Here is a 25,945-nt window from a genome sequence, read left to right as displayed (position 1 = left end):
TCTACAACGTCGATACAACGTATCGACGTTGTAAATACTTAAAAGTAGCAATTAAAGAGCCATATTTAATAATAACATTTTGCCGGGGACCCCCTGGAACCCCCCCAAGGACCCCTGGTCCTCGCTAGTGCAGTCTGGATCTGTCATGACTGTCATGGATGAACTTCAACCTGGTGTTTGCACTTTCTCCATTTTTGACCCGTTCATTCATCTACATAAACGTTCGGATTTCAAATATAAAGTTTTTGACCCTGTGGGTTAGGGTTAGGGTTAGGGTTAGGGTTGTAGTTGAAAATGTGACTTCTGCTTGAGCTGCGGCTGCTCTATCCATAGCTCAGTCGGTAGAGCTCTTGACGTCAGACTACAAGATCAGGGAATCGAATCCCAGCACAGGAACCTTGGCATCTGAGCAGTCTGGCTCCCACAGGTCTACTATCTTTTTTCGCCTGTTATCATAAAGGTTGCTGGACAATATATAAAGGATGAAATGCATAATTTATTAAATAATATAAAGGTCATATCAAATACATTGTAAAAAATTAGAGACATGACGCTTTATTAGCATGTCTTTCATGATATTATTCCTCATTTTGCTGGTTTCCCCTGAAACCACTTTACTGTTACAGAGTAGAACTACCTTAGAATCTCTGCTGCTGACGATGTGGCCATAGCTGAATGGTTAGAGAGCCTGCTTGGCAAGGCATTAATCCCAGGTTCAATCCCAGGCCTCAGCAATGTGTCAAAGTGTCCCTGAACAAGACACTTAAAAGAATAGTTCACCCAAAAAATACTTATTTTCTATCAATAACACACATTTTTTTTTGTTTTTGACACATTCCTGAGCACAGACTCAGACATATTGGTTGGATGCATGGCATATATGGATGCATGGCATATAATAAGCTATCGCATAGTAGATTAGTAGGCGATAATTCCAATATTCACTATACACTCCTCATGTTTAAGCCTAACTGAATTATATATTTATGGACTTTTTGGACGACTTGTGCATTTAATTTGTCGGCAATACTTTGCCACGCTTTCTCCCTGGATCTATTTATTGCGGCCGTGTTTCCTTTCTTGCTTATTATACATTTTACTTCCTCGTATGATTCCGGGGAGACATCAAATTTCTCTTTTGGGTCTTGAGTCTCAAAACCTAGAAGAGAAATTTGATGTCTCCCCGGGAGCCGGGACCCAAGCCTCAAGACTCTTGAGCTAAAAGGTTTGTGAACCACTGCCATTTAGAACAGTGGTTTTCAACCTTTTTCATGCCAAGGACCCCTAAATTGATATACATTTGGCCGTGGACCCCCATCTGAAAATGTTTTGTGCCAGGGACCCCCAGAAGCAAAGATTTGAGTTAAAAATGTTCGCTTTAAAAATGTATATATGTGTGTAATAATGTATAAGATATGCACACATTTTCAAGATTTTTCAAAACTAGCAGATCTACAAGCTCATGAGCTTGTAGATCTGAGCTATGAGCTTGTAGATTAAATGTAATTCCTGGGAACGCCACTGTTCCATGAGCTACTGCAGTGCTGCTGTTCAGCCACAGAGAAGAACGCCGCTCTGGTTTTGGGCTCCATGATTGGTCAAGTTCAAGGATTCTGCTATCGACTTTCATGGTCTTTTATAGGAATACGTGAAGCCTGGCTTTACCATCCTGGCTCGACACAGCCTGGCTTGACAAGGTCTAGCTCGACAAAGTCGCTCCTTTTCAGCCTGGCTTGGCGTTCATGGAACGGAATAAACCAGGCTGTACGGACCAGACTTTGTCAAACCTGGATTTGACTTAAATCCAGGCTTATTTAATTCTCCTTTCGTGTAATAGGCCCCTGGTCAACTTTTTAACCAAATAGTTCCTTTAGAGATGTATGCTTGTCATAATGCATTTAATAACATGTAAATGGATGATATGGTATTAAAGGTTACAGTGTTGATCTACTGGGGCAGCCATGGCAGAATAGCTAGACTGCCTGCCTGGGAAGCATATGGTCTCAGGTTTGATTCCCGGGCCCCAGCAATGTATCGACGTGTCCCTGAGCAATACAGCCCTAACTGCTCCACTCCCCACTCACTTGAGACTCACTCCGATGGGTGAAGCTGAAAAATGTATTTCCCCGTGGGATGAAATAAGTTTTATTACTGTGTACCAGCACTTATCTAGGACTAGGGGAAAATCATGATTGATTGCCCTAAAGAAAGATGTCAGTTATTGGCAAATGTCTTTATTTTGTGATGGTGACAACATACAGCAATATATCTTCATTGATACAAGTCAATCGTATGGTACAACAAATTTGGATGGTAAATATAACGGTTGCTAAAGTTCTTGGATGCACATTCCATTGCTATGTTGTAAAAGGGTGCTTCATTAAGAAGTGTTGACATACTTCTAAACACCTTGATGAGCAGACACTGTAGCTGAAGAACATGGACTTCTTTAAATGTATTCATTCATGTACAGCATGCTTGAATCCAATTGGTTTACCCAGAAAAATAGTATCGTGTAACGTTACATTTACCACGCTGCTATTTTTACTCTGTTGTGTTTACATGGTATTAAACTGGTATTAATCTGAACACCAGTTGGCTACTTCCTGTATGCATTTGGTTAATAATGAGATTGTAGAAAGAGACAATGCCACTTAACATTTTAATTAAACGATTGGTTAAAAATAAAAGTAAAAAATAAAAGCAGCACAGTTAAATTCAAACGGGTGGTTAATAGGATTACACAAGAAACATTAAAGCTTAGTTTATGCCCGCTTAATTTATGCCCGTCGGACGGTTGTATCGCTCGCCAAAAAACACAGGAATCCACCAGGAGCAAATGTCATGCAAATAGATTCAGAAGGACATTAACATGGTTTGCAGAGGGGTGGGAGTCCCTCAGAAGGACTTTAATATACGTTTTGCAGAGGGGTGGGGGTCTCGGACATTAGGGGAGGTTTGCAGAGGGGTGGGGTCTCGGACAGAGGGGTGGGGGTCTCAAGACATTAGGAGAGGTTTGCAGAGGGGTGGGGGTCTCGGCGCATCATTCTGCCGGCGGCAGGAAGCATGGGGAAGTCTTCGGGAAGCACGGTGTGCACTCTGCATGTGGGACACGTGCTCTGCTCTCTGAGCCACAACTTAATGCACTGTTAACAGGGAGAGGAAGAAAGATTTAAGAACAGAAAATTTAAGTAATAATTATTAAAAAAAAAAAAGTGAATAGAAAATGATGAGCCAAAATTTGCCTTCTTATTGGGTTCTTCCCATTTGATGTTTCAATTTAGCCGTATCAATGTCCGTAATAGTGACTTGTATATCGTCACGGCTCCAAAATAATTAATAGTGACTTGTATATCGTCACGGCTCCAAAATAATAAAGTTAACGACAAGCTCACAAAATATTACGATTGTAGATTGACGTATCGAGTAGCGTGTCGAGTAGCGAAAATAGCCAAAGTAGGGCATTCATTTAGGGAAAAAAAAAGAAAGGAAACGTTGCAATATGGAGATGCAGGGATTCTGCCCGACAGCGATGATAATCATGAGTCTGCTGTTGGCTGAATTAACAGTCACACTCCAAACACGTATGCATGTAACAACGCTGTAATACATGGTGTGAATCAGTTTGTTCCTCACCTCTTTATGGAAGCTGTGTCTGCACTCCAGCACAAACGCATCACCTGGAAACATGTCGTCATGACAGATGATGCACGGATCATCCACGTTCAGCTGGAATCAAACACACACACACACACACACACACAGACAGATTAGAATGAAGCCCTCCCTCCTTCTACAGTAGAATTAGAATGAAGTCCTCCCTCCTTCTACAGTAGAATTGAAACATCAACTCATCCTCACAAAGTCCTAACAGTAGAAACATCTCAAATGTAACAACCTTTGCTTTTTCATATACACGTAAGCTAAGAGAGAGAAGTATGAGACTGGCAGGGCATTGTGTCAGGCATACGGAACTTGTAGTGAGCAAACTGAGACACAAGTAGGAGGGGCACCTTTTTTTTTGTTTAACTCTAAGGTACAGTTACATGGTGTGGAGGTATAGGCACATAACAGCAAAGAGTTTAGTCCTTTTAGCAGATCACTGTTGGACAACATTTACTGCCTACTCTGTTCACTAGGAGATGCTTCTGCTAACAGTTTCAACAACAGAGTTTGAGAGGAAACCACTCTAGTCTGTCAAAGGTTACTGGACCCTTGGAGCAATGGTTCTCAAGAGTGAGGTCGAGGGACCCTCAGGGCTCCCTGAGTGGGTTCCAAATGGACCCTTAGCAGGTCCGTAACTTTGACGGGTCCATTTGGTTCCATTTGTACGCTCTGAATTTTAAGGACCTCCCCCATAACTCTTGAAACGTTTTAGAGAACCACTGGACTAGAAGTGATTTGCGTGACGATGGCAGATGTTTTAGATCAGCACTCACAGCATGGGAGGGTCTGTTGTTGGCTCCCAGCGTCTGCCAGACAGGAACAGGAAGTGGACTAGAAACGGACACGGGAGTCCCACTGCGCTGTGGGGTGGACCTGTTGCTGCTGGCTCCATTGTTCACCTGCTCCTGGAAACCAAACGCACAACAACACAACACGACACGTCACGACACCAATGCAGAGCTTGGGAGATAACATTAACATGAACTTTGATCTAAAATAGCAGACCTACAAGCTCAAAATGCTTCGCAACATGATGCATTGTGAGCTTGTAGACCTGCTAGGGATAATGTGGTTAACCGGTATTCACTTAAGCCAGGTATGCAGTTAAAGGTAGGGTAAGTGATTTTGTTTTGTTAAAAAGGTTAAAGTACTATATTCTGATAGTAATCATTGCTACAGAGTGTTTGTTCGGTCACAGGGGTCTCTCCAGCTCTTTAGTAAACACAATATAAACTGCTAAAAAAAAGTTCGGAAACTTAACTTCGGTCAATTATATCTCCCCTTTAATAATACCAATTGGTGTTGTGTTTTATATCATTTTTATCGTTGATTAGTCACCTTTACAACGAGGTACAGCTTGCAAGGATCGGGCATTCGTGGAATGAGCAACACAGCTAAACGTGTGGGTAGCGCCTCCAAAAAAATTGCCAAAATCACCCAATATGCTTCTGTTGGTAATCGCTCTTTTAGCAACCTGCCAGCACACATCTGCTGAGAGGTGTGTGACTGCCTCACAGGTGAGTGACTGGCACCTGAACATGGGTTCTGCAACTTTGTTGAGTTTGTGTCTGCTCCAAGCAGCAACACTGCCCCCATGGAAAGATGCCACGTTTGTCCCTTCAGGATAAGGCCTGTGCAATATGGTAAGTGAAACTGGTGTTCCGTTACGCAGATTAAGCATTATTTGATGTCAGCCCAGGTACCATTTGCAGGCAGGTGTGTGCCAGTCACAGGTGTGTGTGACTGGCACCTGAGCATGGGCCCTGCAACTTTGACATCTGTCTTTGGTACCATTGGGCAAGTCTTGCCTGTAAATCTATGGTTCCTCAGTGAAGCCAGGGGTCTTGGGTTGTTGTCTTCCTTGTTGACTTCACCAGTCTCACAGAACTTAGTCCTAAGTTTGGAAATGGTACCAGGGCTGACACCAAATAATGCTGTCACTCTGCATAACGGAACACCAGCTTCACTTGCCCTATTGCACGGGCCTTATCCTGAAGGGACAAACGTGGCATCTTTCCATCTTCCCAGTGTTGCTGCTTGGAGCATACACAAACTCAACAAAGTTGCAGGACCCATGTTCAGGATCCAGTCACTCACCTGTGAGTGTGAGGCAGTCACACACCTTTGACTACTGGCAGTCTGGCACACACCTCTCAGCAGATGTGTGCTGGCAGGTTGCTAAAAACAAAAGCGATTACCAACAGAAGCATATTGGGTGATTTTGGCAATTTTTTTGGAGGCGCTACCCACACGTTTAGCTGTGTTGCTCATTCCACGAATGCCCGATCCTTACAAGCTGTACCTCCTTGTAAAGGTGACTAATCAACGATAAAAATGATATAAAACACAATACCAATTAGTATTATTAACACATTCCATGCCAGAGTTTAATCTCATAATGTACTCACCAGTGCCAGCGTTTTATTGTTGTTTTTTTGTTTTTTTCATGTCGCCACAGACCTCGCTAAATAAGTTAAAAGTGCGCGTTCATTTGGTTCTAAACACACAGCGGATCTGTGAGAAACGGCCAGCGAAAATAGTTTCCAAATGCGAGCCGCCATCTTGAAGATACAGTGGATCAACGCTAAACAGTGATCAGCGAGGAGAAAAACAACAACCGAGAAAATCGAGTTTTAAACAGGATCCCAGACAGGAAGCGGATACGATCAAAAAAACCGGAACCCGAATAATTCTGTTTCCGACCGGAAACCGGAGACGGAAATGGATCAAAAAAAATCGGAAAGTGCACCTGGGGCAATTTCAATGGGAATCGGCGGTTCGCGTAGATCTACGCGACTGGCACGCTGCGGCTTTAAATAGGTTCGCGTAGATCTACGCGACTGGCATTCAATGTGTTAAAGGGGAGATATAATTGACCAAAGTTATGTTTCCAAACTTTTTTTGAGCAGTTTAGTACATTTTCAGGTAGGTGACAACATTTAAGCCAATCAGGAGAGAGCACTGAAAATGCATTATCTGTTTAAGAGCTGGAGAGACATGGGAGACTCCTTTTACTGAACACACACTCTATAGCAATGAGTACTATCAGAATAGAGCTATTTAACACTTATTTTAACCAAAGTGAATCACTTACCCTACCTTTAATGGTTAACTTTAGCTCCATGTGGGCATGTGTACAGTTTGTCCATTCTCTGCTACGGTGAGGCAGAGCAGGTACTGTTACCTTTTGGTTTACTGATGTCGAGCAGCATGAGCATGAACTGTGCATACATTGACCCTGTTCTAGATGGTGTGGCTGGAAAATACTTTCTAAGTAATGCTCCAGCCATCAGCCACTGCAGTCAATCTGATTTGTGCCCTTTTGGGGGGATTAGCATCAAGAGAACATCAGTGCATTACTAGTAATTACGATGTAATGTCACAGAGCCATTAAGATGAGTGCTTGGAGGGCGGCGTTGTAACTGGTCAGGGTTAGTCAGTAGAGTGGCTTTATAACTGGTCAGGGTTAGTCAGTAGAGTGGCTTTATAACTGGTCAGGGTTAGTCAGTAGAGTGGCTTTATAACTGGTCAGGGTTAGTCAGTAGAGTGGCGTTATAACTGGTCAGGGTTAGTCAGTAGAGTGGCTTTATAACTGGTCAGGGTTAGTCAGTAGAGTGGCTTTATAACTGGTCAGGGTTAGTCAGTAGAGTGGCTTTATAACTGGTCAGGGTTAGTCAGTAGAGTGGCGTTATAACTGGTCAGGGTTAGTCAGTAGAGTGGCTTTATAACTGGTCAGGGTTAGTCAGTAGGGTGGCTTTATAACTGGTCAGGGTTAGTCAGTAAAGTGGCTTTATAACTGGTCAGGGTTAGTCAGTAGAGTGGCTTTATAACTGGTCAGGGTTAGTCAGTAGAGTGGCTTTATAACTGGTCAGGGTTAGTCAGTAGAGTGGCTTTATAACTGGTCAGGGTTAGTCAGTAAAGAGGCGTTATAACTGGTCAGGGTTAGTCAGTAGAGTGGCGTTATAACTGGTCAGGGTTAGTCAGTAGAGTGGCTTTATAACTGGTCAGGGTTAGTCAGTAGAGTGGCTTTATAACTGGTCAGGGTTAGTCAGTAGAGTGGCTTTATAACTGGTCAGGGTTAGTCAGTAGAGTGGCTTTATAACTGGTCAGGGTTAGTCAGTAGAGTGGCTTTATAACTGGTCAGGGTTAGTCAGTAGAGTGGCGTTATAACTGGTCAGGGTTAGTCAGTAGAGTGGCTTTATAACTGGTCAGGGTTAGTCAGTAGAGTGGCGTTATAACTGGTCAGGGTTAGTCAGTAGAGTGGCTTTATAACTGGTCAGGGTTAGTCAGTAGAGTGGCTTTATAACTGGTCAGGGTTAGTCAGTAGAGTGGCTTTATAACTGGTCAGGGTTAGTCAGTAGAGTGGCGTTATAACTGGTCAGGGTTAGTCAGTAGAGTGGCTTTATAACTGGTCAGGGTTAGTCAGTAGGGTGGCTTTATAACTGGTCAGGGTTAGTCAGTAAAGTGGCTTTATAACTGGTCAGGGTTAGTCAGTAGAGTGGCTTTATAACTGGTCAGGGTTAGTCAGTAGAGTGGCTTTATAACTGGTCAGGGTTAGTCAGTAGAGTGGCTTTATAACTGGTCAGGGTTAGTCAGTAGAGTGGCGTTATAACTGGTCAGGGTTAGTCAGTAGAGTGGCTTTATAACTGGTCAGGGTTAGTCAGTAGAGTGGCTTTATAACTGGTCAGGGTTAGTCAGTAGAGTGGCTTTATAACTGGTCAGGGTTAGTCAGTAGAGTGGCGTTATAACTGGTCAGGGTTAGTCAGTAGAGTGGCTTTATAACTGGTCAGGGTTAGTCAGTAGGGTGGCTTTATAACTGGTCAGGGTTAGTCAGTAAAGTGGCTTTATAACTGGTCAGGGTTAGTCAGTAGAGTGGCTTTATAACTGGTCAGGGTTAGTCAGTAGAGTGGCTTTATAACTGGTCAGGGTTAGTCAGTAGAGTGGCTTTATAACTGGTCAGGGTTAGTCAGTAAAGAGGCGTTATAACTGGTCAGGGTTAGTCAGTAGAGTGGCGTTATAACTGGTCAGGGTTAGTCAGTAGAGTGGCTTTATAACTGGTCAGGGTTAGTCAGTAGAGTGGCTTTATAACTGGTCAGGGTTAGTCAGTAGAGTGGCTTTATAACTGGTCAGGGTTAGTCAGTAGAGTGGCTTTATAACTGGTCAGGGTTAGTCAGTAGAGTGGCTTTATAACTGGTCAGGGTTAGTCAGTAGAGTGGCGTTATAACTGGTCAGGGTTAGTCAGTAGAGTGGCTTTATAACTGGTCAGGGTTAGTCAGTAGAGTGGCGTTATAACTGGTCAGGGTTAGTCAGTAGAGTGGCTTTATAACTGGTCAGGGTTAGTCAGTAGAGTGGCTTTATAACTGGTCAGGGTTAGTCAGTAGAGTGGCTTTATAACTGGTCAGGGTTAGTCAGTAGAGTGGCGTTATAACTGGTCAGGGTTAGTCAGTAGAGTGGCTTTATAACTGGTCAGGGTTAGTCAGTAGGGTGGCTTTATAACTGGTCAGGGTTAGTCAGTAAAGTGGCTTTATAACTGGTCAGGGTTAGTCAGTAGAGTGGCTTTATAACTGGTCAGGGTTAGTCAGTAGAGTGGCTTTATAACTGGTCAGGGTTAGTCAGTAGAGTGGCTTTATAACTGGTCAGGGTTAGTCAGTAAAGAGGCGTTATAACTGGTCAGGGTTAGTCAGTAGAGTGGCGTTATAACTGGTCAGGGTTAGTCAGTAGAGTGGCTTTATAACTGGTCAGGGTTAGTCAGTAGAGTGGCTTTATAACTGGTCAGGGTTAGTCAGTAGAGTGGCTTTATAACTGGTCAGGGTTAGTCAGTAGAGTGGCTTTATAACTGGTCAGGGTTAGTCAGTAGAGTGGCTTTATAACTGGTCAGGGTTAGTCAGTAGAGTGGCGTTATAACTGGTCAGGGTTAGTCAGTAGAGTGGCGTTATAACTGGTCAGGGTTAGTCAGTAGAGTGGCTTTATAACTGGTCAGGGTTAGTCAGTAGAGTGGCTTTATAACTGGTCAGGGTTAGTCAGTAGAGTGGCTTTATAACAGGTCAGGGTTAGTGAGTAGAGTGGCTTTATAACTGGTCAGGGTTGGTCAGTAGTGCGTACCTGGTGGTCTAGAATGATCTGTGTCACTCCACTGGCCACATCCTGGAAGGCCATGTTGTTTAGCTGTCTGCCATTCATCACACGAAACTCCTGGACAAACTTCATCAAGTCCAACCTGGGAAACACACACACGTTATATTCTTTAAATGCATTTACTTTAGGAGAGAAACGCACGGGGTGCTGCTGTGAAACTTGTGTGATGATTTTTAGGCTGATCTAGGATCAGATTACTGCAGCGCATTGCTCTCGGAAATTAAACCACACTGACGAGTCACCAGTCAATCTACTATGCTCATTAAAAAACATTCAATAGGATTTTAACCCATTTAGACTAAGACCGGGACAGAATCCGTGTCATTCATAGATTTCTTTGGCTATTCAAAAATAGCAGGTAGATCTGCTATATTTTTGAAAAAAAATCATGAAAACGTGTGCAAATCTTTGAATACCCGTAATTTTCGCACTATAAGCCGCACCTGAATATAAGCCGCAGCAGCTAAATTGAATGATTTGTACATATATAAGCCGCTATACGAGAGAGTTCTCAAACCATTCCATGTCAAGGACCACCTGAAATGATATGATTTTGGCCGCCGCCGCGGTCCCCCCCCCCCCCATCTCAAAATGTGTTGTTCCAGGGGACCCCCAGAAACAACGGAGTTAAAAATGTTCGTTTTAAAACATATATTCAAAGATTTGCAGTTTTCACGATAAAAAAAAAATTAGCAGATCTACAAGCTCATAGCACGGCACTCAGTGCCGCGCTATGAGCTTGTAGATTTTTTTTTTTTTAACACATTGGGTGCCAAAACCGTATATATACACGGTTTTGCGCATACTAACGTTGAGTGCCAAAACCGTATATATACGGTTTTTGAAAAAAAAAAATAATAATTACTTTTTTTTTTTTTTTTTCCTTCACAGCAACAGGAAATATCACTCCTACAAGATTTAGACTCCAATCCACCTCCTGGTTAACTTATGACTTCAAAAACCTGTATCTCGGCTCCTGTGCACTTTTTTTTTTTACAATGTTAATTTAACTATTTTCAACTGGCTGCAACTATGGAATGGATTTCCGAATGTTTAAATTTTTTTCCCCCCGATTGTACGAGACCTGTATGTGTGTAATGAGGGGATCACCGTGAGGACGGTGATCACTGAAAATTTTTTGTGACTACTTGAAAAAGGTTCAAAATGTTTAAAAAGTCCTGGCACTCAAAGTATAATATTTTAATAAACCTCTGGCACCCAATGTGTTAAATGATGGTTGCAAATCTATGTATTGTAAATGTTGTGGTGTTCACCTTGTGTAGACGGGGAAAACACTGGACAGGTGCTCCAGAACGCGCTCAAACACAGTCATGGGTTGCTGTTCCATGGGCTTGGCGTGGGGCTTGGCGTGGGCCCCGTGGATCCACTGGTCTCCCAGTGGAGAGGCGGCCCCTTCGGGACGGCTGTGTGTGGGGGGCTGGTGGTTGTGTGGGGGGGCCTGGTGGTTGTGTGGGGGGGCCTGGTGGTTGGGCATGGGGGCCTGGTGGTTGGGCATGGGGGCCTGGTGGTTGGGCATGGGGGCCTGGTGGTTGGGCATGGGGGCCTGGTGGTTGGGCATGGGGGCCTGGTGGTTGTGTGGGGGACCCTGTGTGGCCTGGGCCCCGTCATGGGAGCTCGGTGATGATGGCGGGTTCTGTGGCAGCTGGTGGACCGACAGGAACATCTGCACACACACGCAACACACAAGACGGGAGTGTAAAGTGTCATCATTTAACACACAAGACTGGAGTGTAAAGGGTCATCATTTAAGACACAAGACGGGAGTGTAAAGTGTCATCAGTTAACACACAAGACGGGAGTGTAAAGTGTCATCAGTTAACACATTGATTGCCAAGAACGAGTTAACTCGTTTTTACTCGTTTTTAAAATCCATCACTTGATTGCCAAGAACTCGTTTTTAAGAAAAATAATTGTTTTCAAAAAAATATATTTATTATTTTATTTTTTATTTTTTTATTTGACCCAAAGACCAAGGAGATATGATTAGTCAAAGATCTAGACTCCTATCCACTTCCTTGTTAACTTAAAAATTTTGTATCTCAGCTCCTGAGTACTTTTTTTTTTTTTCAATGAAAAATCTCTGGCAATAAACTGTAAAAAATCTGAAATAACTCTGGCAATCAATGTGTTAACACACAAGACGGGAGTGTAAAGTGTCATCAGTTAACACACAAGACGGGAGTGTAAAGTGTCATCATTTAACACACAAGACGGGAGTGTAAAGTGTCATCATTTAACACACAAGACTGGAGTGTAAAGTGTCATCATTTAACTGAACCCTAGTGTCCATATTGTGGGGGGGGGGGCATTCACCAAAAATAAAACATCTACAAGCTCACAACGCGCCAAAATGACATGTTGTGAGCTTGTTGTGAGCTTGTAAATCTTATATTTTGGGGAAAAGACATTTGGTGTAGAGTCTGCAACAAATGTCTTTGCCCCAAAACAAGCTAGTTTTTCCCTCTACACTGTAGAGAGAAAAAACGAGCGGCATGGGGCTTTTTGTGTCTTTTTCCTTTTACCATAACCTTACTTTATTAACTGTACAGGAAGTACAGTCAATAAAGTATTCACTTAAATCACTCTTACCGGCACAACTGGTGTCTGCGGAGCGCTGGGGACAATGATTGAAGGCAGAGATCCCAGCCTGCTGCCGTTCTTCACCTGTTCCATCTGCACCTGGTACTGAGCCTTTACACACACACACACACACACACACACACACGTACGTTACAACTGGTACTACTAGAACGTATACGTGCTAAAAGGCATTGAACGCATTGGACTATTCTTTTTTTTGCTATGCTGCAGGACCACATTGGAAACAAGTGCTTCATTATGCTTTAATGTGTTCTCCTGGGTTGAAACCGACCTGGAACGCAGCATCTGTGTCACATTAGATTTATTTGGCTATTCAAAAATAGCTGATCTACAAGCTCATAGCCGCGCTATGAGCTTGTAGATCTGCAATTTTTATCTAGATTTTTTTTAATTGTATTAAAAAACAAGACCAGGAGACCTGGTTCTGCCAGACCCAGAATGAAGTCCTAGTATGTGACATAATGATGATGTCATGAATAGTTCGTTTTTTGGCTGGGGCCGGGGGACAAAGTGAACATGCCCATGTATGGAGAAAACAGATACAAAGCCTCATGTAAGCCCGACCCCTTGGGTCTGGCAAAAAGGGAACCAGGAGACCTGGTACTGCCAGACCCCTAGTGGTTGAAATCTGAATGGCCGGGCTTCACACGACGTGTGTCCCTTCTATGCCCATGTATGGACAGACTTTTTTGGGGGACAGACTTTTTTTTGGCTGGGGCCGGAGGACAAAGTGACAGACTCTTTTTTGGCTGGGGCCGGAGGACAAAGTGACAAGACTCTTTTTTGGCTGGGGCCGGAGGACAAAGTGACCATGCCCATGTATGGACGAAACAGGTACAAAGCCTCATGTAAGCCAGACCCCTTGGGTCTGGCAAAAAAAAAAAAACGGTTAGGATTTAGAAAACATTTTTAAGAATCGCCTTAGGTCTTAACACATTGACTGCCAATCACGTAGATCTACGCGAACCGCTTTAAAGCCGCCACGTGCCAATCGCGTAGATCTACGTGAAGTGAAAAAAACTTTTTTTTTAATGTTTTTTTTTTCAATTTCACCCAAAGACCAAGGAGATATGATTAGTTGAAGATCTAGACTCCTATCCACTTCCTTGTTAACTTAAAAATGCTGTATTTCGGCTCCTGAGTACTTTTTTTTTTCTAATGAAAAGCTCTGGCACTGGCTAAAAAAATATGAAAATAATTCTGGCAGTTAATGTGTTAATGGGTTAGGTTATATTGTGATTACGCTTGTATATCGTGTACCACCGTGAACCAAATGGACACGAAAGCGTCCATTTGGTTCCATTTGTACCCTCTCAGAGTTACAGACCTGTAAGGGCCCATTTTGGAACCCCCCTACAGGAATCGTTAAAGGGAACCGTTAAGAAATCGGACCGTTAAGCGGGAATCATAGTTAAAATCCGAAAGGATCCCAACCCTAGTAGTGTGTAGTTGTGTGTGACCAATGCTACGGTGTTGTCTGTACCTCAACGTTGGAGATTTTGTCCTCAGACTCTTTAACACAGGCTCTCCAGTGTCCTCTTGGAAGGTTCAGAGCTTGAGGAGGGAACCTGGAAAAGATCAGGACAACACAGAATGGTGTGAATGGAACTGGTGCGTATGCAAACAATACCAAACAGACAGGAGGTTAACACAGCAAAATGTACTGCGTCTGCTTTGTTGCTGTTTTAGGGGTGTGTGTGTGTGTGTGTGTGTGTGTGTGTGTGTGTGTGTGTGTGTGTGTGTGTGTGTGTGTGTGTGTGTGTGTGTGTGTGTGTGTGTGTGTGTGTGTGTGTGTGTGTGTGTGTGTGTGTGTGTGTGTGGGGGTGTGTGTGTGTGTGTGTGTGTGTGTGTGAAAGAGAGAGATAGAATTGCTAGAAGCTGGATAGTGTCTTCAACCATAGTTTTCAACACCTACCTGGGCGCTACCTCCTCCAGTTTGGCCAGGATAGCATTGGCATCCGACCGGGACCTTTTGAGGTCGTGCAAGCCCTGGTCACGTTGGTTCTCCAAGTTAGACAGCTGGCGGATTAAATAGAGGTACAGTGTAAGTCTGGTGCTGTGTGTGTGTCTGTGTCTGTGTCTGTGTCTGTGTGTGTGTGTGTGTGTGTGTGTGGGGTGATGCATATCTCATATAGTCGCTGTCGGGCGTGATGTGGTTTAAGCTTGTAGAATTAGCATGACACTCTTGTCTGACGAAGTAGCGCATTAACTTAAAATTAAAATTGCCTCGAGGGTGGGCGGGCGGACCGACCGACAGTGGACGTCACAAACGTAACACCAAACTTAGCACAAACACTGTTCAGGGGTCTCTGCCATGACGACAGCGTGAGGTCTCTGGGAAAGGTGCACCATTTCTCAAAGCCACACCAAACTTGGCACAAACACTGTTCAGGGGACTGGCATGAGAAGAGCCCTACATATAGAGCACTAAAGCAGTGTTACAGCAGGGTTTAACAAATGGCCATAACTCGGTGACCACTGCTCTGATCAGCGCAATATGGGACCAGTGTTTATAATAGGAGCTCAGGTTGGTGGTAAGTGAAAGGGAGGACAGATCCGTGTTAATTTTGACAGCAGATTTTGATTTAGTTTAGTCATAGTCTTTTGAATAAAATTTCATTTTGAATAAAACTTCATTTAGTTTTTAGTCACCTGTAAAGTTTTAGTCTAGTTTTAGTCGACTAAATATAAGATTTTAGTCGACTAAATCTACAGTTGATTTTGTCGACAGAAAAAGATTTAGGCAGTTCTTGATGGTGTCGTAATGGCTGATTTTACACATACTCGCATTGCAGAAAATAGCCGATCTACAAGCTCACAACTTGTGAGCTTGTAGATCGGCTATTTCTTTAGTTCTACAAGCTATGTTTTAGTTCTAGATCTCTTCTCCACTAGTCCCTCCCTAACATTTTAGTCTAGTTTTTATTTGTTGACAAAATTGTCACTATATTTAGTCTTAGCTTATTTTTTATCTAGTTTTCGTCAGTGAAAAAAAGGTAGTCGACGAACATTCATAGTTTTAGTCGACGAAATGAACTCTGGGACGGATACAGACCTGAGCTGCCTGGGACCTCCTGACGGTCTTGGCACACAGCTCCTTACACCTCCTGATCTCATCCTCCAGGCTCATCTTCTCAGCTGCTGACTGGTTACTGTGGAGACAGCATGACACACTCAGCATCTAATGTCACCAGTGTTGCCATGTCTGATTATTATAAGAGACTTTGGGCTATTTTTATCTGTAAAGTTGCTGGTAAATATTAGTAGTTTAGTTGCAGGTTGCTTTTTTTGGGCTTGTTTCTTTAAGGGCAGTTGCTTACTTGAGCTTCTTTCCTAATATTGTTTAAACCAGTGGTGCTCAAACATTTTCATGCCAAGGAACCCGATATTAACTTGTATTTGTCCACAGAAAATATGTTGTGCCAGGGACCCTCATACAAACTTTTTGTTTCACATTTAAAAAATATTCCAAATATTTCATTTTTTACCAAGATTTTACGAAAATAGCTGATCAATTTGCAGTGTGAGATAATGCAGCCTAGTCGCTTCTTTTAGGCTCGTTTCTCTTGCAAAATCGGACAACATTCACTCCATTTGCTCAACTTGACACGGATTTGTGTCTCGGGCGAGTTAGAATATGGAATATACTGCAGTCTAAACACTTCTACTCCAGATCTGTTTGTGTAATGTTTTGATTGCTACAACAAATGCAAAGGTTTGAGCAAATATCATAATTGAGCACAAAAAAAAAACAGGACAATTTGCATTATGATTTTAGTCACCACTGGCCTTATTTGTGTAGCGTTTCCCCATGAACCTACACTTACCTTAGTTCTAAGAAACGCTCCAGCTGCCTGTCATAACCGAGGTTCTTCTCTCGGATGCTTTTGGAAATGCTGTGAGACACACAAAGAGATTACACCTCATTAAAACATTCACAAAAACACACGGTTACATTACATTACAGTCATTTAGCAGACGCTTTTATCCAAAGCGACTTACAATAAGTGCATTCAACATAGGTAGGGAACGAAACTACTAATCACCAGAAGTCTTAAGTGCATTTCCTGCAAAAACAAGCAACTAAGAGTATACCTAGCGCTAAGGTAAAAGTGCAATATATCAGCTACCTACTTTCTTAAACAGATGAGATAAAATACCAAAATCAAATGAGCAAGAGCTAAAACAAATAAGTGTATCGACTAAACAAGATCCAATAAAACAATACAACAATAAAGCAAGAGTTCGTACAACTAGTTAACAAGTACGCATGGTTTCAGGAGCCGTTTGGTTCTGCAGGGGAAATAAATCTGTGATGGCAACCCAATGACAACGTCTTTATGAGAGATAACAGAAGATGAACGCCTCCTAGCGGAGACCCTAATAAACTCTCACTGACTGACACAGAAACATCAAACTCTCCCTCTCTGACAATTGTAAAACATAATAAAATGTAGTGCTTTGATGATCTATAAGCTCACAAGCTGTGAGCTTATAGATATCGACTATGTTCACAGAACGTTCACCCCAGAATAGAGATGCTAGGTTGTGGGGTTAAGAGCCGAGACGTGTGCTAAATGTCTAGTAGTTCTAATGACATGGTCACCTCTCCTGCCGCTCAGCCAGGGCCTTGATCTCCAACTTCAGGGCCTTCAGGGCCTCCTGGTTCTCCCTCTTCTCCCTCTGGTCCCTTTTCACCTCGTCTTCCAACTTCTGCTGGAAGAGCACCAGCTCTTTATTCATCACCTGCACGCACACACACACACACACACACACACACACAGAAAGCCACACAGCAACGTGTCAAGAGCACAGTTCACTCTCCTCCAGGTCTAATCCAAAAAAACGGTAGCTCCAGTCACTGTGGCAACCAGTCATAGATGATGGGGTCTGGATAGCGTCACGTAGAAAGACAACTATTCCACTATCTCTGAATGCTATCTAGAGTCTGGAACAATACACCTCCCAGAATCTGAGACCGGAAACTGTCATCTGTTCCCGACAATATATTTTAAAATATCTTTCATTTTTGAATTTCCATTTCTGCTAAGCAGCAAGCCATATAGGCTTTGGTTATTTAGATTTATATTAGGACAAAGGCGAATATAGACGAAACGGAAGCGGGGAGGAGGCGTCATTTTCAGAGCTTCCGTGCTCCAGACTGTATGATGAGTCCGTCTCGTGAGACTTATAACGTTGAATATGGCCATCAAAGTGACTGTGGTGACTCTGGAATCAACGTATAGTTGGACTAAGACAGCAACAGTGATGTGTGCAGAAGGTGATTCCATTCCACCTACCTGTGTGTTGGTAGTTATCTCAGCATACTCCTCCTGCAGGGCGGTGATGACCTCTCTGCGCTGTGCGTTGACCTGGTCGTGGTTGTGCTTCATGGTGTAGATGTGTTTCTCCAGATCCCTCTGGCTCTTCTCCCTCTTTGTGATCTCGCCCTGTGAAGGTGGATCAAAGCACAGTTCACTCACCTGGTGGAAAAGCAAACTAAGCATGTCCTCCTCAGGCCCATTCTAGATATAGGTCTTCTAAATACCAACATTATTCAGAAAAACCTATGTTTCTACATCAGTGGCACTGGTTCTCAAACCTTTTCATGTCAAGATCCCCCAAAATGTATATGTATTTGGCCGTGGAACCCCATCTCAAAATATGTTGTTCCAGGGACCCCCAGAAGCAAAGATTTGAGTTACAAATGTTTGCTTTAAAACAGTATATATTCAAAGTTTTGTACACATTTTCACGATTTTTCAAAAATAACAGATCTACAAGCTCATGAGCTTGTATATTAGCTCTCCCCCCCCCCCCCCCGGAACGCACTCCCCAACAAAACATACAGTAACCACTTAAGCCCTATTTTATACTTTGGCTATTCGGAAAATAGCCCATCTACAAGCTCACAATGTATATTTTGAATAAAAGGCCTTTTAAATGTAACAGTGTATGTCTACATAGTGGTATCAGCGTTTCCCCTAGCCAGATGTTGAACAGTGCATGTGCACAGTAATAATCTGTATAGTTTACATATGAATTGTCTCCAGATTTAGGAAAATATACTTTTATTAGACAAAAGTATAGACAAAAGTATACACATCAGTCAGTCACACATCAACAACTAGTGATGGCACATATGGCATCCTGTCTGAGATGCATTTAAGCATTGATATATTTGTTTCTGTAAAAATCATACTGTGGCGGTCGGATTTAAGGGGTGGCGGCCCGCCACTGCTTAATGCATATAGGGGAAACACTGGGTATTGCTACTTTCTCTTAAGTAAAACAATTTGAGTACTTCTTCCACTACTGAATCACAATAAGAATAATCAGTGTGTGTGTACATTATTTAACTTTGTGGAACTCACGTTATTCACGACTTCAAAAGGCTCAAGTTTTTCTGTGTTGACCGCTACTGCCCTCTTAACCTGCAAGAAAAAACACAAGCAAAATCATTTAGAACACTTTGTGAATCTACACATTAGAGCACATTGTTGCTGTCGAGCAGAATCCTCGTATCTCCACATTTCTAACTTTTTGTGTTTTTCGTGAATTAACGTGATCATACTAACAGGTCACACAAAAAACATCAAAAGTAGCAGCTCCACAAACTGGAAGCGACGCGTTTCGAGCACGTCGATCTGCTACTTTTGCCGTTTTAAAATTCGAATGCAGTTTTGGACAAACTTTCTGCTAAACCAGCTAACTCCACCGGAGTTAGCTGGTTTTCCTGACTCCAGACTCCACCCTCTTTTGACCTCCAACCTCATTGTGAGCTTGGAGGTCCATTCAGCTGTTCTTATCAATGATGAACAAAACCTCCTAAAGGTCCTTACACACCGGGGCGAATTCTTCAGGCGAATAAATCCGTTTTTTTTTTAAACCTTATAAAGTCAATGCAAGCGTCCACATCAGTTTCGCGAAGCGAAAAAGCGTCTTTTAATTATTCGGAACGAGTCCGAATTTTGCGTATATTCGCATATTCGCCGGTGTGTAAGGACCTTAACTCCACTTTTTTTCATTTCCTGAAAATTTTACATTTTGCAGCTGGTTTCTGCCGGACAGCAGAGATTTATAAAAAAAAGGCAGCTAAAAACCACGGCGCCCTCACCTGTACAACCGACTGTTTCCGCGCCAGCTTCTCCCCTATGGGGAAAGGGCCCTCTGAAATAGCCCCGTCTCCATCCATCTGACTTACATACAGGTCCAGGTCGTGGTCCAGGTCGCAGGCTGAAAAAAGGTGCGGATCGTCCAGCGTCTCTGCGACGCAATAAGAGGAGGCCAGCTCGGAGCCGACCGCGCCGTCGCCGCCGCTCGCCACCAGAGGGAGCACGGCGTCGTACAGGAAAGGACTGGGGAGGCTGAGGAAGTCACTGGAGGAAGGGTCCATGCTGTAGTTCCCTATGACGTCCAGGTCGTCCAGGCCGCCCAGGCCGTCCACCAGGGCACCGTGCGCGGCGCCGCTGTGCTGCAGCGTGACGGCGTGCTTGGCCAGGCCGATGTTCAGGCCCATGGTGATGAAGCGCAGGGACTCCAGCAGGAAGGGCTTCAGGCCCCCGGCCTGCTGGATCTTCTGCTGGGCCACGGGGGGGAAGTAGTCCACCTCGCCCACCAGCAGGGGGTCCTCGGCGTCCAGCGGGCCGTGCTCCTCCAGGATCTGAGCAAAGTAGCTGCAGCAAGAAAGACAAATATATATATGTTCAACTTTCAAATTGTTGATGTCGGGCAGAAACCTTGAATCTGCATATTTCAGCTTTGTTGGGTAAATGAATGGCCTACTTCTTCCTAACAAGTGCTGAGCAGAACTAAAGTTAAAGTGGTTAAGTGTGTCTGTGGGTTTTACAAATATTGAAACAATGAGAATATTAGAGTATGTCTAAATAACTACTACATTAATTCCATTGGAACATTGGAAGGTTTTTCTTCATTTTTTTTTTACAGTTTGCAGCAACAGAAACAATATGCAATATTGAGACAATTTACAATACAAATATTGGAAACATGCCTTATCTGTCTAAGGCGGGCCGATGCAGTAGCAGCACAAATAAAACAATGGTATGTTTAAAAGATCAGCACAAGTATGTCCTTTCATTCACAGTCTACCTTGCCCAATGCAATTAAAAAAAAAAATATATATATATATATATATATATATATATATATATATATATATATATATATATATATATATATATATATATATATATATATATATATATATATATATATATATATATATAAATTAAAGTCCCTGACACAAAGTCAAACGTGTTTCCATTGTGCTTCTCGTGGTGGCTGTACTCACTCATACAAACTCTCTTTAGTGGGGTCAGGGGGTCAGGGTTGTACTCACTCATACAAACTCTCTTTAGTGGGGTCAGGGTTGTTATCTAGGATGTTCTTATAGCGGCTTCTGCTACCGGCGGCGCTATACTGCTCCTCAAAATCAGCCACTTGCTCTCGAAGGTGATTGGGCACGCTGAACGGATCATTCTGATTAAGGAATAATCTGTCGACACAAAGCTGGAGTTAGAACACAGCCTATCGCTTCAACGTAATAAAAACTGATTTATACTTTGTCGAGCAACACAACGTGCAATTACTGTAAGTATATTAGTCTCAATAAGCAGTGCTGTAAGTGTGAGGATTAAGCAACTTACAAAGAATCGTCCTCATCCAGAAAGTCTTGTTCACGCTCCTCTCTTAGAGTCCCGCCTCTCATCCCAGAAATGATGATAACCGGCTGAGAAAGGACAACAGAAGCAACATTTCAGCATGGCGTTAAAACGCATTAAGACCTGAAGCCCATTCTAGACACGTCTTCTAAATCCCAACATTATTCAGAACAACGTATGTTTCTAGATCAGTGGTTCTCAAACTTTTTCACGTCAAGGACCCCCAAAATGATATGTATTTGGCCACGGACCCCCCCCCCCCCCCCCCCCCCATCTCAAAATGTGTTGTTCCAGGGACCCCCCAGAAGCAATGACTTGAGTTACAAATGTTTGCTTTAAAACTGTATATATTCAAAGATTTGCACACATTTTCACGATTTTTCAGCAGATCTACAAGCTCATAGCGCGGCACTTTGAGCTTGTATATCTGCCATTTTTGAATAGCCAAAAGTGTAAAATATGGCTTTTTAGCTCAAATCTAAAAATTACACAGATGCGTTCCAGGTCTTAGTGGGTTAAAAGATAAAGCATCATATACTCTGTAATACCACCATGTTTGCCTAAAATAACTGACTTTAATAATAACTGAGTATAAATAGGGCAACACAAACGTTTTCTCACCTTCGTCTCTTTTTTCTTTTTGCGGCTTTTGTTCTTGGCCTTAATAGGAGAATTCTGAAAGCAGATGATATTACATGAGTTAAGTGTCATCAGATATATGGGCGAATCGGTCAGATCGGCGGTTCTAAACAATGTGTACGTTTTACAGACCTTTCAGGGAGCTGTTTTCTAGTGTAAATAAAACTTTTGCCCAAAGCACTTTACAATGTACACTATATTCAGTCCTTCATTCATTCAAGACACCGGCGTGAATATAAACTGTGCTTACCTCATTGAGTGCCCAAATTATTATCATCTATTTCTGGCCATTATGATTTTTATTTTTTCAAAGTAAATAAAAAAGTGCTTAGGAAGCGAGATACAGCCTTTTTCAGTTATAAGTTAAACAAGGAGTGGATGGAGCTGCAAATCTTCAGATAATGATATCCTTGGGTTCAATTTCTTTTTTTTAATATATTTTTTTTTTTTTAAATCAAGAACACATGAAACACGTTAATGGCACGTTGCACCATAGCGGTAAAACATGTGAAACACGTTAATGGCACTCAATGAGTTAAGGGAAAATTACAGAAAGAAATGAAGCTGGTGGGATCGATTTTTTGTTTAGATTTATGGAAATAGAACGGAAGTCAATGGCGGTCGAATAGGGCTCAAACCTTTCCCAAATATGAGAAATCACTGACGTCACAGAACTGACGCCATGAAGTCCCAGATAAACATGGACGCTGTGGCGTTATTAGAGCCCATGTTGTTCAAGTGCTACAGTATGTCATGTTACGCGTTCACATTGTGACTAATGTTGACCGAGGGAACGCAATATACATTTGTTTGGTACTAGTACAGCCCCCTTATGAACCCTGAATCATTTCTATTCAACGGACAGGCAAACTTTAAACCTGGCATGTAAACAGGAGGGCAGGGGCGAAAAATATTGGAGCGCACGGCCCAACTATTTCTGCTAGGATCTGCACAAATCACACAAACGACTTGATCAAAACGGACATATTTTCACCGAAACGCAACAAGTCTGCATGCCTGAGTACGCGTAAGCACTTACATGTTCATTTTCATTCTCAGTCTTCTTTATGACTAAACAATGGCCATCTGAAAGAAGCGACAGACAAACACGTTAAAAAAGACAAAGCTTGGAGCCACAGAAATGAAAACTTACCTTCCGTCCGTTTCAAAGAGCGCTTACCCATCATGTTCTAAATACTCATCCAGAATAGTGTGCACTGTGCAAGTAGACTTTTCAAAGAGCTTACCCATCATTTTCTAAATACTCATCCAGAATAGTGTGCACTGTGCAAGTAGACTTTTCAAAGAGCTTACCCATCATTTCAAAATATTCATCCAGAATAGTGTGCAAGTGGACAAACTCATGCCTGTGCTCCTCCAGAGTCCAGATTAAAAGCCGCTGGTCCTGTTCGGTTAGTCCCGTTAGTCCCGCTACAGTACTGTCACTAACAACCTTTGCGTTTCTTCGCAAAACAGCGTTCATTGGCACAAAGGTGAACAGAACAGTCTTGTCCAGATCCTCCAGGACAACAGAGTAGCGCTCGAGAAATTCCTTGGCAGCGTCCAGGCCTGCGGAATCGAGGAAGGGGGGGGGAAAAAAAGCGATTACAATTTATCATATCATCTTTGTAAAAATAGCGAGAATAGCTGATCTACCAAGTGCACAACACGATGCGTTATACGCTTGTAGATCAGCTATTTTCAGAGTGCGACGCCACTGTATGACTAAGCGTAAAATAAGGCATAAGTGGTTCAGCAACAAATCCAGACATTGGCTGGAGTCAAGGTTTCAAATAGAACTGAAACACTACGCATGTGGATGGTTCAACACTTAGTTCAGTGGCCAGACATTTGCTCTCTTTGAAATCCTTTGTGTTTGATGGAGCCATATATGTCCATGACTTTTTGGAGCTGCCCTGTTAATGGACAGACTAAAAAAAATCCAAACTGTTGACTTTTCAGGATTCAAATTCAAGAATAGCAAAAGCAGCAGAGTGTACAAGCTCAAAACGCGAGCTTGTGTGACGCTGTAGGTTTGCCAGATCTGCTTATTATAATTTCCCCGCAAGATTGTATTTGAAAATAGCCGATCTACAAGCTCACAACGCGTCGCGATGCGACGCGTTGTGAGCTTGTAGATCTGCTATTTTCAAAATATCTGATGTATATGTTAAAAGTGCTCATGTGGCCCATATCGCTTCCCGTCGCTTCTTTTGGGCTGGTTTTCCTAGACCTGGTTTGCTTGTTTCTCACAGAATCTGGCAACACTGCATTGGAAATGTACAGTAGCAGATGCCATGGCAATAGAGGAGAGATTATGATGGACTTCAGTTTGGGTGACATGGACGGATCTGCTGCCGTTAGAGACCTCCGTGTTAACGACGCAGCAAACCATGGATCCCACCCCCCGGTGAGCCGTTCCCTGCACACTAGGGCTGTCAACTTTCCTCAGAAATGATATTCGAATATTGGTCTTAAAAATTGGCATATATTCGAATATAATTATTGTAAAGAAATATTTTAAAATGTTTAAAAAAACAGAAATAATACAAAGAACAATGTATGGAGTGCTCGGATCCAATAAAACATATATATTGTTTTTATAACTTGATACATTGTTTTTTGTATTGTCCCTGTCAAACATAAAAAATATATTCGAATATTAATTTTCATATTCGAATATACTTATTTTCCCCATATTGGAGGAATAATTCACCAGCCCTACTGCACACACACAATGTCTCACCTTCTCACCCGCAGAGCTCCAGGTATTCACATGCAATCAATTCTGTGTCTGTCTGGCCATAGATTTGCAGCAGTTGGGGAGAACAGAACACCCTTTTGTCACATTGTGATCACTAGGTTTTGTTCCAAAACAAGGGAGAGCGCAGCTATTCGTGTTTTAAAGGTTTCACACTGATGAAGGAACACGGTAGGATAGTTTGAGATTAAATTAAGAATACGTTGAAGTTAAAATTGACAACCAAATCAGATCTTGTGTGAAATCTTCAAGTTTTAATTAATTCAACTTCATTTAATATTTAAATTGGGAGTGTTGTAAAAAAAAAAAGGAAAGAAAATGGTTTGGTATAAAGTGACCCAATGTCCCTTCCATTAAATGATCTCTTCTACATCTTTCACTTCACGGTTCGGCACGCTCAACAACAAAGGAACTATATTCTTAACTTTGTCGGGGGCAGGTTCCAACCAATACTGACATCAAAACACGACCCAACTCTCAAGTATACTGTAAGTCTTTAAGCATTCAATATACAGCAGCAGCAAACACCAACGAATGCGTTTCAGCCTATTGGCCTTAATTATTATTGGCCTTTATTATTATTCATTCAAATAAGTCGCAGATTGTAGGTTTAATCGTTTTTTTCCCCCACCAAATCACATAGGTGACCCTTTTTGAGATAAAAATCTGTAAGTTTGCATTTCTGTGGGAAAAACGTAGGGTGACACTGAATTTAACATTTAAATACCTGCAATGTTATATTCAATATAGTTATTTTTGGGGGAGATTTTCCCTTGTTAATACACCCACAGTATTTCATGGCCACTGTTTGCAACACTTCATTAGAACAACACCAACCTGCACTGTCAAGCTGACTCGCCCAGTCGTGCAGTTTTGGACTGATTTCCACACAGCTACAGAGGAAGTGGACAAACACGCGCGCCCACACCCGGTTCTTCCTCTCCAGGAGGAGCTCGGCCACTTGGTCCAGCGTCTGGGGCTCCTGGTGCGAGCCGCCGAGGAGGCTGACCGCCAGCGCGTTGCCCTTGGACTGGTCCAGCTCCACCCAGGGCTTCAGGCTGCTCCACAGGTCCGTGACGCGGTCGCGCTGGCACTTCTCCTGCTTGAACGACTGCAGCCGCTCGCTGATCTGAAGCAGGACGCGGTCCCTGTACAGCAGCCATGTCTGAGATGAGGCTGGGAATGACACGGACGCAGCGGTTAAAAAACAAACATTTGAAACACACTGAAACCCCATATACTTCATTGACTGGGTGTCCCCCCTAGGGCAGTGGTTCCTAAACGTTTTAGGCCACGACCCCCCCCAAAAAAAAAACATATTTGAACTGGGGACCCCCCAACCTGACAAGCACTTGGCATTGTAGGCATTTACATTTAGTTTGGCTCGCTTCCACAGATAAATATTGTAAAAATAGACCAACTACAAGGCGAGCTTGTAGAT

The 25,945-nt window shown here is 42.8% G+C and overlaps 1 protein-coding gene across 4 annotated transcripts in view; it reads right to left on the bottom strand.

The window, feature by feature from the left end:
* Nucleotides 1-2,949: 2,949 nt before the first annotated feature.
* The window catches only part of ttc3 (tetratricopeptide repeat domain 3), a 58,125-nt gene continuing 35,129 nt past the window's right edge, over nucleotides 2,950-25,945 (bottom strand). For 3 of the 4 annotated variants that reach the window (XM_080435596.1, XM_080435598.1, XM_080435597.1), the window contains exons 28-47: nucleotides 25,342-25,680; nucleotides 23,058-23,312; nucleotides 22,783-22,829; nucleotides 21,726-21,779; nucleotides 21,090-21,172; nucleotides 20,783-20,938; nucleotides 19,541-20,099; nucleotides 18,798-18,857; nucleotides 17,724-17,873; nucleotides 17,030-17,169; nucleotides 16,251-16,319; nucleotides 15,479-15,575; nucleotides 14,339-14,442; nucleotides 13,907-13,991; nucleotides 12,406-12,513; nucleotides 11,076-11,485; nucleotides 9,769-9,883; nucleotides 4,440-4,571; nucleotides 3,637-3,729; nucleotides 2,950-3,146 (exon numbers count right to left, since the gene is read on the bottom strand). In XM_080435596.1, coding sequence (XP_080291722.1) covers nucleotides 3,006-3,146; nucleotides 3,637-3,729; nucleotides 4,440-4,571; nucleotides 9,769-9,883; nucleotides 11,076-11,485; nucleotides 12,406-12,513; nucleotides 13,907-13,991; nucleotides 14,339-14,442; nucleotides 15,479-15,575; nucleotides 16,251-16,319; nucleotides 17,030-17,169; nucleotides 17,724-17,873; nucleotides 18,798-18,857; nucleotides 19,541-20,099; nucleotides 20,783-20,938; nucleotides 21,090-21,172; nucleotides 21,726-21,779; nucleotides 22,783-22,829; nucleotides 23,058-23,312; nucleotides 25,342-25,680 — 3,197 coding nt within the window. In that variant the 3' untranslated portion in view covers nucleotides 2,950-3,005. The remainder of the gene's footprint in view (nucleotides 3,147-3,636; nucleotides 3,730-4,439; nucleotides 4,572-9,768; nucleotides 9,884-11,075; nucleotides 11,486-12,405; nucleotides 12,514-13,906; nucleotides 13,992-14,338; nucleotides 14,443-15,478; nucleotides 15,576-16,250; nucleotides 16,320-17,029; nucleotides 17,170-17,723; nucleotides 17,874-18,797; nucleotides 18,858-19,540; nucleotides 20,100-20,782; nucleotides 20,939-21,089; nucleotides 21,173-21,725; nucleotides 21,780-22,782; nucleotides 22,830-23,057; nucleotides 23,313-25,341; nucleotides 25,681-25,945) is intronic. The other variant, XM_080435599.1, reaches the window with a different exon arrangement.

Source organism: Gymnoscopelus braueri (assembly GCF_963280865.1).
Source record: "Gymnoscopelus braueri genome assembly, chromosome: 8".
Taxonomy (NCBI): Eukaryota; Metazoa; Chordata; class Actinopteri; order Myctophiformes; family Myctophidae; genus Gymnoscopelus; species Gymnoscopelus braueri.
Note: the sequence above shows the minus strand (reverse complement) of the source record. Positions and strands in the feature narration are given on the sequence as shown.